This window comes from Erigeron canadensis, chromosome 8 (genome assembly GCF_010389155.1).
Source record: "Erigeron canadensis isolate Cc75 chromosome 8, C_canadensis_v1, whole genome shotgun sequence".
Classification (NCBI taxonomy): domain Eukaryota; kingdom Viridiplantae; phylum Streptophyta; class Magnoliopsida; order Asterales; family Asteraceae; genus Erigeron; species Erigeron canadensis.
The window spans coordinates 47,348,231-47,361,751 of record NC_057768.1 but is presented as its reverse complement, the minus strand read 5'-3'; the positions used below and the strand labels follow the sequence as shown (position 1 = coordinate 47,361,751).

Genomic DNA, 13,521 nt, shown 5'->3' with positions numbered 1-13,521 from the left:
AAAATAGAAAGATCATTTTAGGATGGTTGATTTCAAATAATAGAGTATGGAAAAACGATAAAATAGAGTGCATCATCGATGGGAAAAAGCACCAAATTAGAATACCAAAAGGAGGTAATTTTTGAAAAAGGGCCCCATTAATTTAGGTATTTTTAGTGCGACCACAATTGAAAACAACATGACGACTAGCTTTTACAACATGTATTAAGTGGTATTAATACTTATATGATGTACGGGTTGATTATATATATATATATATATATATATTTGTAACTCTATATATTGTCTGATTATTTCTGTTATAAATGAAATAAACTTTGAACATACATTTAATCTCTCTAAGGAAAACATAATAATGATAGAAATGTGATATAATTGATCAATTAAGATCTAGGAAACAAATATCTAATTTGTGAAAGAACGCATTAATTATTTCATACAGTATTGCAATCTCCTAATTGTTATATATATATATATATATATATATATATGGATATGGATAGTTTATTTATTTGATAGTAGACCTATTTATAATAACTAGATGGATATTCCCACGACACGACGACGATTGTGGTAGTGGAGGCGGTCCACGGCAGTGTGATGGTAGTAACAACAACAACGTAATAAACCGATGTTATATACATCGTCCATCGGTGTGGTAGGCGCATGGTGGAGTTAATGTGGGCACAACCACATTCCCTCTGCATTTTCCTTAACATATATGAAAAATATTATGTTAAATACTAGTAAATTCAATTTTAATATAGGTATATTTGATATTATGTAGTTATCGATAGTGTTTGGTTGTGTAAACGAATTTCTTTTTCCGAACATTCAGTCGGTATGCGACATCAGGGAAATCTTACCGTATAATAGTGAAACATTGCACGTACCCTAGACAACGAGATGTTGACCTTGGGCCGTTACAAGTATTCGGAGAAAAAACCCCAAGACTTATCATCCCTAGATCAAACTCAAGATCTTGGGTAAAACTTGAAATGCCTCTAATCAGTTGGACTAGTTATCATTGACTGTGTAATCGATTTACCAATACTCTATCATTGACTATTTATGTACAACATACAATTAAACAATGCACTATCGTTCAGATCAAAATTTAGAAACGTTGTCTAGAATAACAAATTAAGCCCATTTTCAAGAAGAAAGAAATAATTAATATATATATTAAAAACAAAGATACGGAAATACGTGCAAAGAATAGTAACAAACCATTTTATTTCTTTGGGCCCGTTTTTTTTCTTAATGGGACACTTCATTTTCTTTTAGACCCATCTTATATTTTCAATTTTGGGCTTAACAAATGATGTTTTGATCTTTTAAATTACTTCCAATTTATTTACAAAGATCACTTATTTTAATTGCATATTATTATTTTTTAAGTTTGTAACATTTTTAAGATTATCTCATCTTATTACAAGTGAACTATTACATAGTATATATACAAATACCAATAGGGTGTATATTTTGAATATATACACCTAACCATCTCCGAAAAATTTGTTTGCAATACTTATTAGTTTCAATGTTATTTCGGTTGATGTTTTATTATTATGGATTATTTTTGTTTCACTTTCTATTTTCAATGATTTGGGAAATTAGCTTTAATTTTGTTTGTATTATTATTTTGTATTTTTATTTTAAATATTCTACTTTCATACTTATTATCTTTTAAAATTTATATAATAAATTAATCTGTTATAAAATTATACTGTCGATTTTTTCTAATTTATAATTGCTTACTCGTTAAAAAATCAATATTAACTCAGCTTTTGAGCTATATAATGTTTCTAAAAGCATGTAATAATTTTTACATAGTACGGAGCACAATAAATATAATGTCTCCCGAGGCAACACCTGGGTAACGTATCTCGTTTATACTAAAAATAGAATTGGTTACCAATATTTAAAAGAAAAATATATATGTGGTTGATATAAAAATTAAAAAATTTTCATCCGAATGATCTGGACCGTTGATATTCGTAAGAGAAGGTCTATAAAACCACCTACTCATTCTACTCTTGTTTTGTCCATCTATCACAAAGCCTCTTTAGCAATTTGTCTCATACAATCTCTCAATTCTCTCTAGCTACTCACTTTCTCAATTTAACTTCAACAAATATGGAACCTTTCGGTGTATCTAAGAAGGTGGCTCATCTCTCTTTTACTCTCTCTATAGTTGTATCATTATCAATATATGTAAACATTGTTATTGCTATACACAATATGTGGGTTACTAAATAAATTCATGAACACCAACATACTAAAATATGCCAGGAATTGAGGAATTCTGCTGTAATTTTCTTTCAAGACAGTTTTTTGGCCAACATTTCAGCTAACATTTCTTTGATCACGCTTCTTTTTTTGGACCTTTTTTAATAGTGTGACAATATACATGTTTTAAGTCTGGTTTTTTGCATCTTTGTGTGCCCATTTTGTCTCAAATAGGTGTTGGTCTTCAACATTATCGTTTGTTAGTTTGTTTCTTTTTTTTCTTCTTATTTTCATTTTTGGTTTATTTTTGATGATTTATTAAGGGTAGGTTGGGTATTTTGCAATTAATCGTATATGACTTGTAGATCATGCATTGTGTAACTCACACCAAACTCATTTTAGAAATTTAAAAGACGAATGGGAGGGTAGGAATTCGAATGTTTTGAAAAGACATGACTGATTTGGCATTCTTTTAGTTCAAAACCCATCCATCCATCAACACCTAGACACGTAAATTAATTCGTTTCAAGTAATTAACTAAAAACGTATTAGATTTTCAACAAACACATCACATGACGATTATTATTGGATGCATTTTCCGAACCCATAACTTCTAGAACTCTCTTTTGAAACGTATCACAAGAGGTTTTATTAGTGATGCGTACACAACAATTATTTTTATACATAATAATAATAATTTCATATTTTACACGGTTATCGTGTAGTTAAGTTTAGTTTGTGCGTATATATATCACATCTTTTTAATGGCATATATACTGCTAATTTATTGATCACAAATTAACATACAATTAACCCCGGCGTATACTATTTTATTTTCGCGAGATTAAATATTGTTGTTATTTACTTATTTGAGCTTGCTTAACGAATTGAACATCCCGCGTGTTAGATTACTACTTAACTGTATTCTTATCGAAAATCTTTATGTATAGCAGGTGATCAAGTGTATAGATGACGAAGAAGAAGGGACAAGCACCATGGATGGAACTGTTGATTTCCATGGCCGACCAGCTATCAAAGAAAAAACTGGTCGATGGACAGCTGGAACTATCATCCTCGGTAACCTAGCTACTTTTTTTTTTTTAAATATTATTTTCTTAAATTTTAACCTTTGCTACAAAACAAAAAAAGAAATAAGTGTGTAAAAGAACAGCAAAAACTTGATATCATACCTTGCTTATCTTCATACGTGTATATATATAGATATATACTGCACATTAGATAAAGACAAACTTCAATTATAATAACTATTCATGCATGTGTACATACACATAGGAAAACTATATATAAATAATGGATATATATACGTGTATAAAAGCCTCATAATCGATCAGTATGACATACCTTACAAAAAAATTTCCGTATAGTTTTTATATATAGTATAAAAGCTAAAATAGAATATAATATGCGTTAACACTAAAATATTTTGACCAAATTAATCACCATTGCACTACATTTGCATCCTCGCTAAAAACCAACTTTCTTGTAGTGTATCATAATATAAACCTTTTGGTTCTCCTATATTTATATCTTTACTTTTGGGTTACTACCTCACTTTACACAATTACAAATTATTTTTTCTAGTTTTAATTAATTTCACAATATATATTCTATTATACAATAATGATTAATGATACAAAATATCATAGAAACAATGTTATGAAAGTTAGGGATGCATGGTGCCATGGTGAAGGTGAAGTCTATCTTAACATTTATGATAGCTCTGTGTGTGGATATATTTTTATTTTATTATCTATACTTCTATACTATTATATAAAAATTATACTCAATATTAAAAAGTTAAAATTTTTTGGACATACAAAATTATTATTTTACTCTTAATGAGTTAACTTACATAATCATTTCATTATCTTCTAAAAGATATCCACTACTCTTTTAAATCAAATATCATTATATCAAATACCCACACCATTTGACGCATCTGCCGCCAGTAACGGTTATCGGCGCCGTCACCATCCGTCGATGCCACCACATCACTGTTATTGTCATGGCCGCCGCATTATACGAGTACCATGCTTATTATTTTTATATGTGGAATGTGTACTTATTTAAATAGTTAATGACATAACAATAATTAAAGAATTGCTTTCAGATCATTGTAACACTTATACAAGAGTAGATGCAACAATTTGATTAATTAAAATATCATTTTTATGATGATAGTTATTTTAAGAACAGTAATATAAGTTTAATCAAAGTCACACAAACTTGCAATGATCTCATTAATTAAGTATATATAGTAACAGATCATGTAGCTAGGCATAAGAACAACAAAAATCATTACGGAGTAAAACATGATAGTCTGACATCACGATTATTTAAGGTTTTATCAAACTTTTCATTCACGATATGAAATTACAATTTTTTTCAAGGTAAACCACTTTACACTGATAGTGGTATATCCACTTATTGGTTGAATAAAAACTACTCTGTATTACTGTAGTATTTACTTTATTAATATAGTAATAATTAAATAAAGAATTATGAAAGTTACATATAGTGACAACTGACAAGTCCACATAGGAGTGAAAGGTATTCACAGCTAGCACTGGCTATATATGTCGATGTTGAAGTTTGTAGATTTCATTTAGGGAATACAACACGGCATTGTATTAATTTGTATACGTACAAATACAAATACTTATGGATGTGCACTTATTACAAAAAATTGTATAAACTAATTACAAGTATATGACAAAAAAGACAATATGCCATAATAAACACATCATATCGCTGAAGTGAGATCCCATATAAGAATCTATTTCTTAAACATAAGAGCCACATAACTAAGTAGTAAAAGTTATATAAATTTTAGGTGCAAAGTTTAGTGTTTGAAAAAGGTACTTTGTCTTTAGGTACCAAATTTAGATTATAAACTTTTAGAGACAATTGTCCAATATGCATGTTGTGTTGGAGTATATATATATTCATACTTTTAAAGTATAATTACTGTTGGAAACATGTTATCTATTCATGGTCGATCTATAGGTATATATATTATGTTAATGTTAATATATAACACAAACTTTTATGTATATTTTGTTTATATCTTTATGTATTAATTTGTATAAATGTATACTCCATACAAACGGTATGTACGCATGCCTAGACGGGTATATCCTCAAACAGAGAGACAAGGCCATATGGGTTCTATAATACATGTCGGATATATAATGTATCTATTTTTATCCGTACGGAATGCAAACAAAAGAGAACCCGTTCAATATTAAATTATATATATTTTGTAGATACTATATACATGGAAGATAGACTATAAGATAATAACTAAGCATTATCATATAAAAACGTTATATGCAAAACAATAATATATGATTACAAGTTAGTTTTAATCTTAGGATTACACAAATTTAAAAACGTCGAATGCCTAAAGTTAAAAATAATTAATAAAAAAAAAGAAGTTATATGCAAAACAATAATACTCGTATATGATTTCGTGAAAGATAAGGTATATGGGAGAATTAAAATACGCACGGTCAGTTTTCTACGGATAGCAAAAAGATTGTTCTAGGAAAAAACCTCCGATAAGAGATAATTTAAAGATGTGTTACGTGTTTTTAGCTTTCGATGAGTAAATTTGCATTTTCCTTATATTCACTTTTTCATTGGGTAAATTTTGGCAAAAAAAAACTGTTTTTAGTTAAATTCAATAAATACGGGATGGGATATAATAGTGGGGATAGATGGGATAGGAAAAGCAAGCAAAAATTGAAGACGTGCCCGACACGCGATGGGCTGAATAGGATGCATGACGTAAGCTGATTATGCAACGTGGCATATTTACCAACTGTTTTCCTGTGGTCATCATTCCAACTCACCAGCTAGCTCATTTATCAAATTCCCAGGATCCATCCCAAAAGTCCAAAACAGTGAAAGACAATCTGTTGGACGGTCCTTTTTTTCTTTTTTATCTTTTACTGCGAACACTTTCTTTCTTAACACAAGTACAAATTCCTGGGCTTTGACTTAGACTCTCGTTCAATATACTTTGACTAATACTATTTTTGTAGCAGGACTTAATTATACGTTCAATGAATTGAATATTTCGGTAAAAGATTTAATTTCACATGTTTTTAATGACTCTGTACTATATATATTGTTTTACTATTTGTGCTTTTAAAGATAAAATGATAAAAGTGCTATGCTTAGATTTTTTCATAGATATCAGGAACAATAGATGACGAAATGTGTCAGATCTTGTTCGGTGCTACGTGTAATGTTTTAGATCATAACTTCTTTTTCGAAAGAAAAGAAAAACAAAATACAAAAACATTTTTTGGTTAAACGGATTTCAAGTTTTGTACACTACAAATAACTATAATTTTCTTTGAGAAAATTTAACATATATTATTTTTACCATGAGTTTCGGAGGTGTTTAACATGTTGCGGATTTTCAGAAATATAGCTATATACAAACTAATGTTAATATCTCATTATATAAATGCTATTATACATCAAAATTCATACTTATACAAACAATATAGTAGGTGCTAAAATATCATACATGTAGGCCAATATATTTAATTTCTATATCATAAAGATCATTAATTATTAATAGAACCATTTTGGCTAACAAGACCTAATGCTTAATCAACCTTTTCAGAGTATAAAGAGAAATGAACCTGTTGCGCATTAAGTAGAAAATGACGCCTAATTCTTGACGTTACTTTGCACCAATAATTCCTTATATGGTACTAAATACACTAAGTTTAAATTCAATCCCCCTAGCTTTTTGGATGAGTATACACCACACACACAATATATATATAATTAATTGATCATACATGCATTTGAGACACACATATATACATATATCTACATCTGTATCAATAGCCACTTTATGATTCAAACACCCGGAGGATTGCTTGTATAAAGGAAAATTAGTGAAAATGACAAGGTTGTCGTGTTCTTTCAGCGAAATGGTGGTCATAGCCATAGGACTAACCCTTTACGCAATGTGCTTTAAAGTAGAAAACAATAACAACGATACTAAATCCTTTAGTTATAGAAAACAATATAGAAAATATTCAAATAACATGACTTTGCATTTTAAAAAGAAAATGATATAGGCTAACTTTAGTTATACGTCAACACCAAACATATATGGATGTGTTTTAATTCCAAAAATAGATGAGATATGAAAAGTTTTCTCATAGATACGATTGTTATTATTAAACAGAAACTATATGTTTTGTAGCCAACCTGAAATATTGATTGAAATAATGATACAATTCAATGAACACATTTAGGCCATAGAATGGATAGGGTCCGTAACAAAAAGATGATCACGTCTAGTTATATTTCGTTGTCAACAGGATCGAATTATTGTCCTTTTAGGTAAGTACAAAGACGGTCGGTTTGGAGATCCATCGTTTGTGTAACAAGTTCTCCAAAATACCCTTGTAACGGAATGCACACTACTGACTATATATGAAGAGTAGTCGTGAAACAAAACTTGGGATCGTGTCATACAAACATATTGCATTATTGTTATTGTATATGTATATATGTCGACTTTCTCCAACTTTGAATTTACCCAATTTTGAGTAGTTTGAATAGAGTAATTACCAATATGTTACTTGACTAAACCATTGCATTGTATCCCAGCATAATATACTGCATATTTGGATCTATAAATGAAACCGTAAAACTTTTACCTTGAATAATATGAAAATGTGGCAATATGAAAATTAGAGGTCATGTAAACCGAATTCAATTGGTAACTGAAAATAGGCAAGAACTTGCAGTCACTTATAGGTTTTATATGAAAATATAAAGTTACATATAGTATCTTTTTGTTGTCTAACTTTATATATGTTGTGTTTTTATTTTTTAACAGTGAACCAAGGGTTGGCCACTTTGGCTTTTTTTGGAGTTGGGGTGAACCTGGTGCTCTATCTAACAAGGGTTCTACAGCAAGGCAATGCTGAGGCAGCAAACAATGTTAGCAAATGGACCGGAACTGTGTATATATTTTCACTCGTGGGCGCTTTTCTTAGCGACTCTTACTGGGGCAGATTTAAAACGTGTGCCATCTTTCAGACCATCTTTGTGTTAGTAAGTTCACCTACCTTCACATTTCATGATTTTAAAGATTTTATTGCAAAAAAAGTGAACTAAATGTGTATGACAATAATAACAACAGGGATTAGGAGGACTATCTGTGGCATCGAGCATGTTCTTGATCACTCCTAAAGGTTGTGGCAACCGAACGGTTCCATGTGGGACACACTCGAGCTGGGAGATAGGGTTGTTTTATTTATCGATATACATGATTGCTCTAGGATATGGGGGTTACCAGCCGAATATTGCTACATTTGGAGCTGATCAATTTGATGAAGAGGATATGAAAGAGGGATACTCAAAGGTAGCTTTTTTTAGCTACTTCTATCTTGCTCTCAACATTGGTTCGCTCTTCTCCAACACTATCTTGAGCTATTTCGAGGATGAAGGGATGTGGACACTTGGGTTTTGGCTATCAACTGGGTCAGCCTTTGCAGGACTCGCCCTATTTCTTTGTGGGACTGTAAGGTACAGGCATTTCAAGCCAAGTGGAAACCCGTTAAACAGATTTTGTCAAGTGTTTGTGGCTGCATCCAAGAAGTGGAGGGTTAAGCTGCCACAGGGTGAAGAGGCATTGTTTATAGATGACAAAGACGATTCTTTAAGTACCGGGAGGAAGATCCTTCATACACATGAATTCAAGTAAGCTTAATTAGTGTTATTATTTTTTTACAAGCTTTGTTGAATTAAAATCAATCTTGTATTCTGTTTAGTTTAATTTAATAATTTAGCAAATTAGAGTTACACCTAGAGGTGGCAAAATGGACGGGTCGGGTACCGGGCTGAGTTCGTGTAGGTTAACTCCCTATCAAAAGAAAATTATAAATAATTTATGTATTTAATATTGCTACACAAACAATATTATTGCAACTACAACCCAATTCTCTGAATACACGACCTTGTAGTCAAAATAGAATTTTGTTCAATTTGACCTGTTCGTTTTAGCTATATTAGAGAGTATCAACCCATCTGAGATAAAACACGGCCAGAGTCGACCCATCCAGTAAATGAGTTGAATTGATACCTCTTCTTACACCGCTACCTTTTAGCTAATAGAAGTGTAAATGGTGCAGGTTTTTGGATAAAGCGGCATTCATTACCTCAAGAGATTTCAATGACCCGAAGCAGGGAAGTCACAACCCGTGGACTTTATGCCCTGTTTCACAAGTTGAAGAGGTGAAATGCATACTGAGATTGCTTCCCATTTGGCTATGCACCATAATATACTCGGTTGTATTTACACAAATGGCGTCTCTTTTCGTTGAACAAGGTGCAGCCATGAGAAGTACAATCTCAGGCTTTCAAATTCCTGCATCTAGCATGTCTAGTTTCGACATTTTAAGTGTGGCCCTTTTCATTTTCCTTTACCGGAGAGTTATTGGGCCTCTTGTGCTAATGTTCAAGAAAAAGGACTCAAAAGGGTTGACCGAGCTTCAAAGAATGGGAATTGGGCTCATAATAGCAATACTCGCAATGGTATCAGCTGGAATCGTGGAATGCTATAGACTAAAGTATGCCAACCAAGATTGCCCTCATTGTGAAGCCTCGAGCTCGTTGAGCATATTCTGGCAGGTACCCCAATATGCATTTGTTGGTGCCTCGGAAGTTTTCATGTATGTAGGTCAACTTGAGTTTTTCAATGCACAAGCACCAGATGCATTAAAAAGCTTTGGAAGTGCCCTTTGCATGACATCCATTTCACTCGGGAATTATGTCAGTAGCTTCATTGTAACTATTGTGATGAAGATTTCAACAGAAGACCGTATGCCAGGGTGGATTCCAGGAAATCTAAATCGAGGTCATCTAGATAGGTTTTTCTTCCTTCTAGCTGGATTAACAGCCGTAGATTTATTAGTCTACATTGTGTTTGCTAAATGGTACAAGAGTATTAAACTTGAGGGGAAGAATCAAGACAACGACTCTGATGACTCTGAAGACTCTGAAGTCTAAAAACTGTAAATGGTTAGCTAAAAACATTCAAGTTCAATGGTCATATGATCCCGAATATAAATAAATAAGACGTGGGATGGGGTTGCTGAAAGCGAAAAACACTCTGAATATGGTTTTATTCCGCTGATAAGAGGAAAGAAAAAAAATTGAGTTTGCTTAAGGCAGGAAATGACCCTAGTTACCATAATCACTTACATCTAATCTGCATTAGCTATTCAGGATTATTAGGAGCTAAGGGAGGCTGATCTGCCTGTAAGGCGCTGAGTGTAGTTACTTTGGGCTCATGATCTTATGTTCATTCTGTATGTATGTACAACAAGGCACTGATTTAACATGTGTTTTGTTATTTGTGAGTTGTTTTCTGTATTATGTAACAAATTTATGCATATGTGAGCTCTATCTTTTTTCTTTCCTTTGTTTTTTCTCCTTATTTCTTTGTCTTTCTTGCTAAATCACAATTACATAAAACAGACCAACAAATGGTTAAAAGTTTTAAAACGAGAATGCTTTACTCTGTTCACGACATATAAGAACTAAGCCGTAGGCCTGGATCATCCGTAAGCATTTTCTACTTCTATCCCGTAACACTTCTCGGTATCTCTCGTAAGAATTGCAACAATCGTCTATGAGTAGATGATGTGTACCGGAAAAATGATACACTCAGCACAAGATTAAAATAAAAACCAAAGTGCACAAAATCAAATAATTTAGTTTATAATGAGTATGGACTCACTCACTTATAAAGGAAAAGATTAGTTACCGGTTATCAAAAAAAAAATAAAAAATAAAAATACAGATAATGGCTTTATAAGTATATGATGTGTACCGGAGAAGATGTCAATTAATCCTTCGTTTTCTTTCGCCGGTCACCTGTCGGCCTCGTTAACATCTCAGGCCACCGGCCTTTGACATCTTGAAAATGGGTCCAAAAACTTCAATCGGTAATGAAGTTAATATATTTGTCTTCTTCATCGGTGACAAAGATTTCCGAAACCTCGAGTTCTATGTTTTCTCTACTTTTGTATGTATAACTTTTTGGGTGTGCAAAGTGTCTATTTCACAAACAAAAAAAAAAGTTCATTTTTTAAGGGTAAATTACTTAAAAATTGTAAAGAAAAAGAATTACAGTATCTTCGAATTAAAATTGATAGTAGCCGGAGGTTAGTTTTGTAAAATAAATTTTAATTGTAATTGTAAATGTAAATGTAAATAAATCATCTTTCCGCTCAGTTAAACAAGGAAGAATTTTCTGCATCAATGTAGGATCTGAACGGCCCAATACCATATAAGAAATTAAAATGTGATTTCCATTTTATTTATTTTTTCCTCCAATAGTAAAAATGGATGCATCAACAACACCAAAATTGATTTCCAAGAAACCAAAATATTCAAGATTCACACAACAAGAGTTCCCCTCTTGGAAACCGATCTTAACTCCAAAATGGGTCATCACCACATTTGTAACCATCGGCATTCTATTCACCCCTGCTGGTCTTTTATGTTTATGGGCATCAGAACGTGTCGTACAGATTGTGGACCGCTATGACGATGATTGTCTTCCCGAGTCTTATATCAACAACGTTGATTCGTTTATTCAGAGCAACAATACGAATAAAACATGTGTCCGTACAATAAAAGTGCCACGCAAAATGAATGCCCCTATCTTTATATACTATCAGCTTGACAATTTCTACCAAAATCATCGTCGGTATGTCATTCAAGGTGTGCATTGGTTCCTTGAAATTTTCGCGTTTATTTTCATGAATCGTGTGTATTAATTTTTCTTTCTGTTATTAGATATGTGAAAAGTAGAAGTGACAAACAATTAAGAGACCCTGATGAGGCGGACGAAACAGATGATTGCAAGCCCAAAGACAGACTAAATGGGAACCGCGATGAGCCTATTGTTCCATGTGGGTTGGTCGCGTGGAGTTTGTTCAACGATACATACAAATTCTCCAAGGGAAACAAAGTTATAGAAATTGATAAGAAGGATATCGCATGGAAGAGCGATAAAAAGATCAGATTCGGGTCAGATGTTTACCCAAAAAACTTTCAAAAAGGAGAATTGATTGGGGGTGGAGAATTAGATGAATCAAAACCCGTAAGTAAATACTAATATTCTTCGATCTTTATTTTATACTGTTTGGTTTTCATCTTTCTTTTATATAACTATATAATTCTTCATCATAATCTTGTATAGCTGAGTGAGCAAGAGGACCTTATCGTCTGGATGAGGACCGCGGCATTGCCTACATTTAGAAAGCTTTATGGGAAAATAACCACGGATTTGGAGGCCGACGAGACGATAACAGTTGTGATACAGAACAACTACAATACATATGGATTCGGGGGAGAAAAAAAGCTGGTTCTTTCCACCGCGAGTTGGATTGGTGGGAAAAATGATTTCTTTGGCATATCGTTTCTTACGACTGGTGCCATATGTTTCTTTGTCGCAATTTGTTTCATACTTTTGTATGTTTTAAAGCCCAGACCTCTGGGAGATCCAACGTATTTGTCATGGAATATAAATCAAGCAACGCAATAAAACATACTCATATCAGTATCATCTATGCGTTTTACCACACGTTACTCATATATACAAACATTTTTTTTTACATTCGTGTTGTTCAATAACACAAAATTATTCTAGTGTGCACTAAATTAATGTTTGTGCATGTAATGAAGACGAACAAAGGCTTATTAGGAAGTGTCGACTTAGCTTAATTCAAGAGGAAAAGATCTATAAGAATCTAAGTTGGATGAAAATAGTGTTAACATCAAGATATATAACAACCTACCATGATAAGAACAAATACGTTTTTATTTCCATTTCTTTTGAAAGGACATAAACTTTGTAAAAGACAAAACAAAAAGTCCCCACAAAATTATATCCACAAACAAATCTCATCCTCAATATGGCACTTTTCGCTTGCAATTGGGTGATTAACCGTATGTTAACAAGATTAAATAAATTTTGCGAATGACATGCTAACGTTGCTGCTGAAAACCTTGCAGTAACGATTTTTTCATGTGATGATGATGGTAACGGCGACGGTATGGTGGCGGCGGCGGCGGAGGCAGTGCCGACAGTGGTTGCGACGAGTGTCGGCAGCGGTGGCGGCAATGATGGTTATTGTAAAAGAAATTGATATTAACAGATGGATATGAAGTTATTTTAAGGGTTGAGGTGACTATATTGTAAATTAGTTCATTTAG

General features: G+C 32.4%; 2 protein-coding genes across 2 annotated transcripts; both read left to right on the top strand.

The window, feature by feature from the left end:
* Positions 1 to 2,062: 2,062 nt before the first annotated feature.
* Positions 2,063 to 10,710, top strand: LOC122578536 (protein NRT1/ PTR FAMILY 7.3). The gene is made up of 5 exons (XM_043750514.1): positions 2,063 to 2,166; positions 3,186 to 3,309; positions 8,129 to 8,346; positions 8,435 to 8,994; positions 9,426 to 10,710. Exons 1-5 carry the CDS (start codon positions 2,140 to 2,142, stop codon positions 10,300 to 10,302), a joined length of 1,806 nt encoding a protein of 601 aa, XP_043606449.1. The 5' UTR covers positions 2,063 to 2,139; the 3' UTR covers positions 10,303 to 10,710.
* A 932-nt stretch (positions 10,711 to 11,642) lies between these two features.
* On the top strand, positions 11,643 to 12,899 carry LOC122580104 (ALA-interacting subunit 5-like). Its single transcript, XM_043752378.1, has 3 exons — positions 11,643 to 12,010; positions 12,100 to 12,406; positions 12,506 to 12,899. The coding sequence occupies exons 1-3, from the start codon at positions 11,643 to 11,645 to the stop codon at positions 12,848 to 12,850; spliced, it is 1,020 nt and encodes a 339-aa protein (XP_043608313.1). The 3' UTR covers positions 12,851 to 12,899.
* The last annotated feature ends 622 nt before the right edge of the window (positions 12,900 to 13,521 follow it).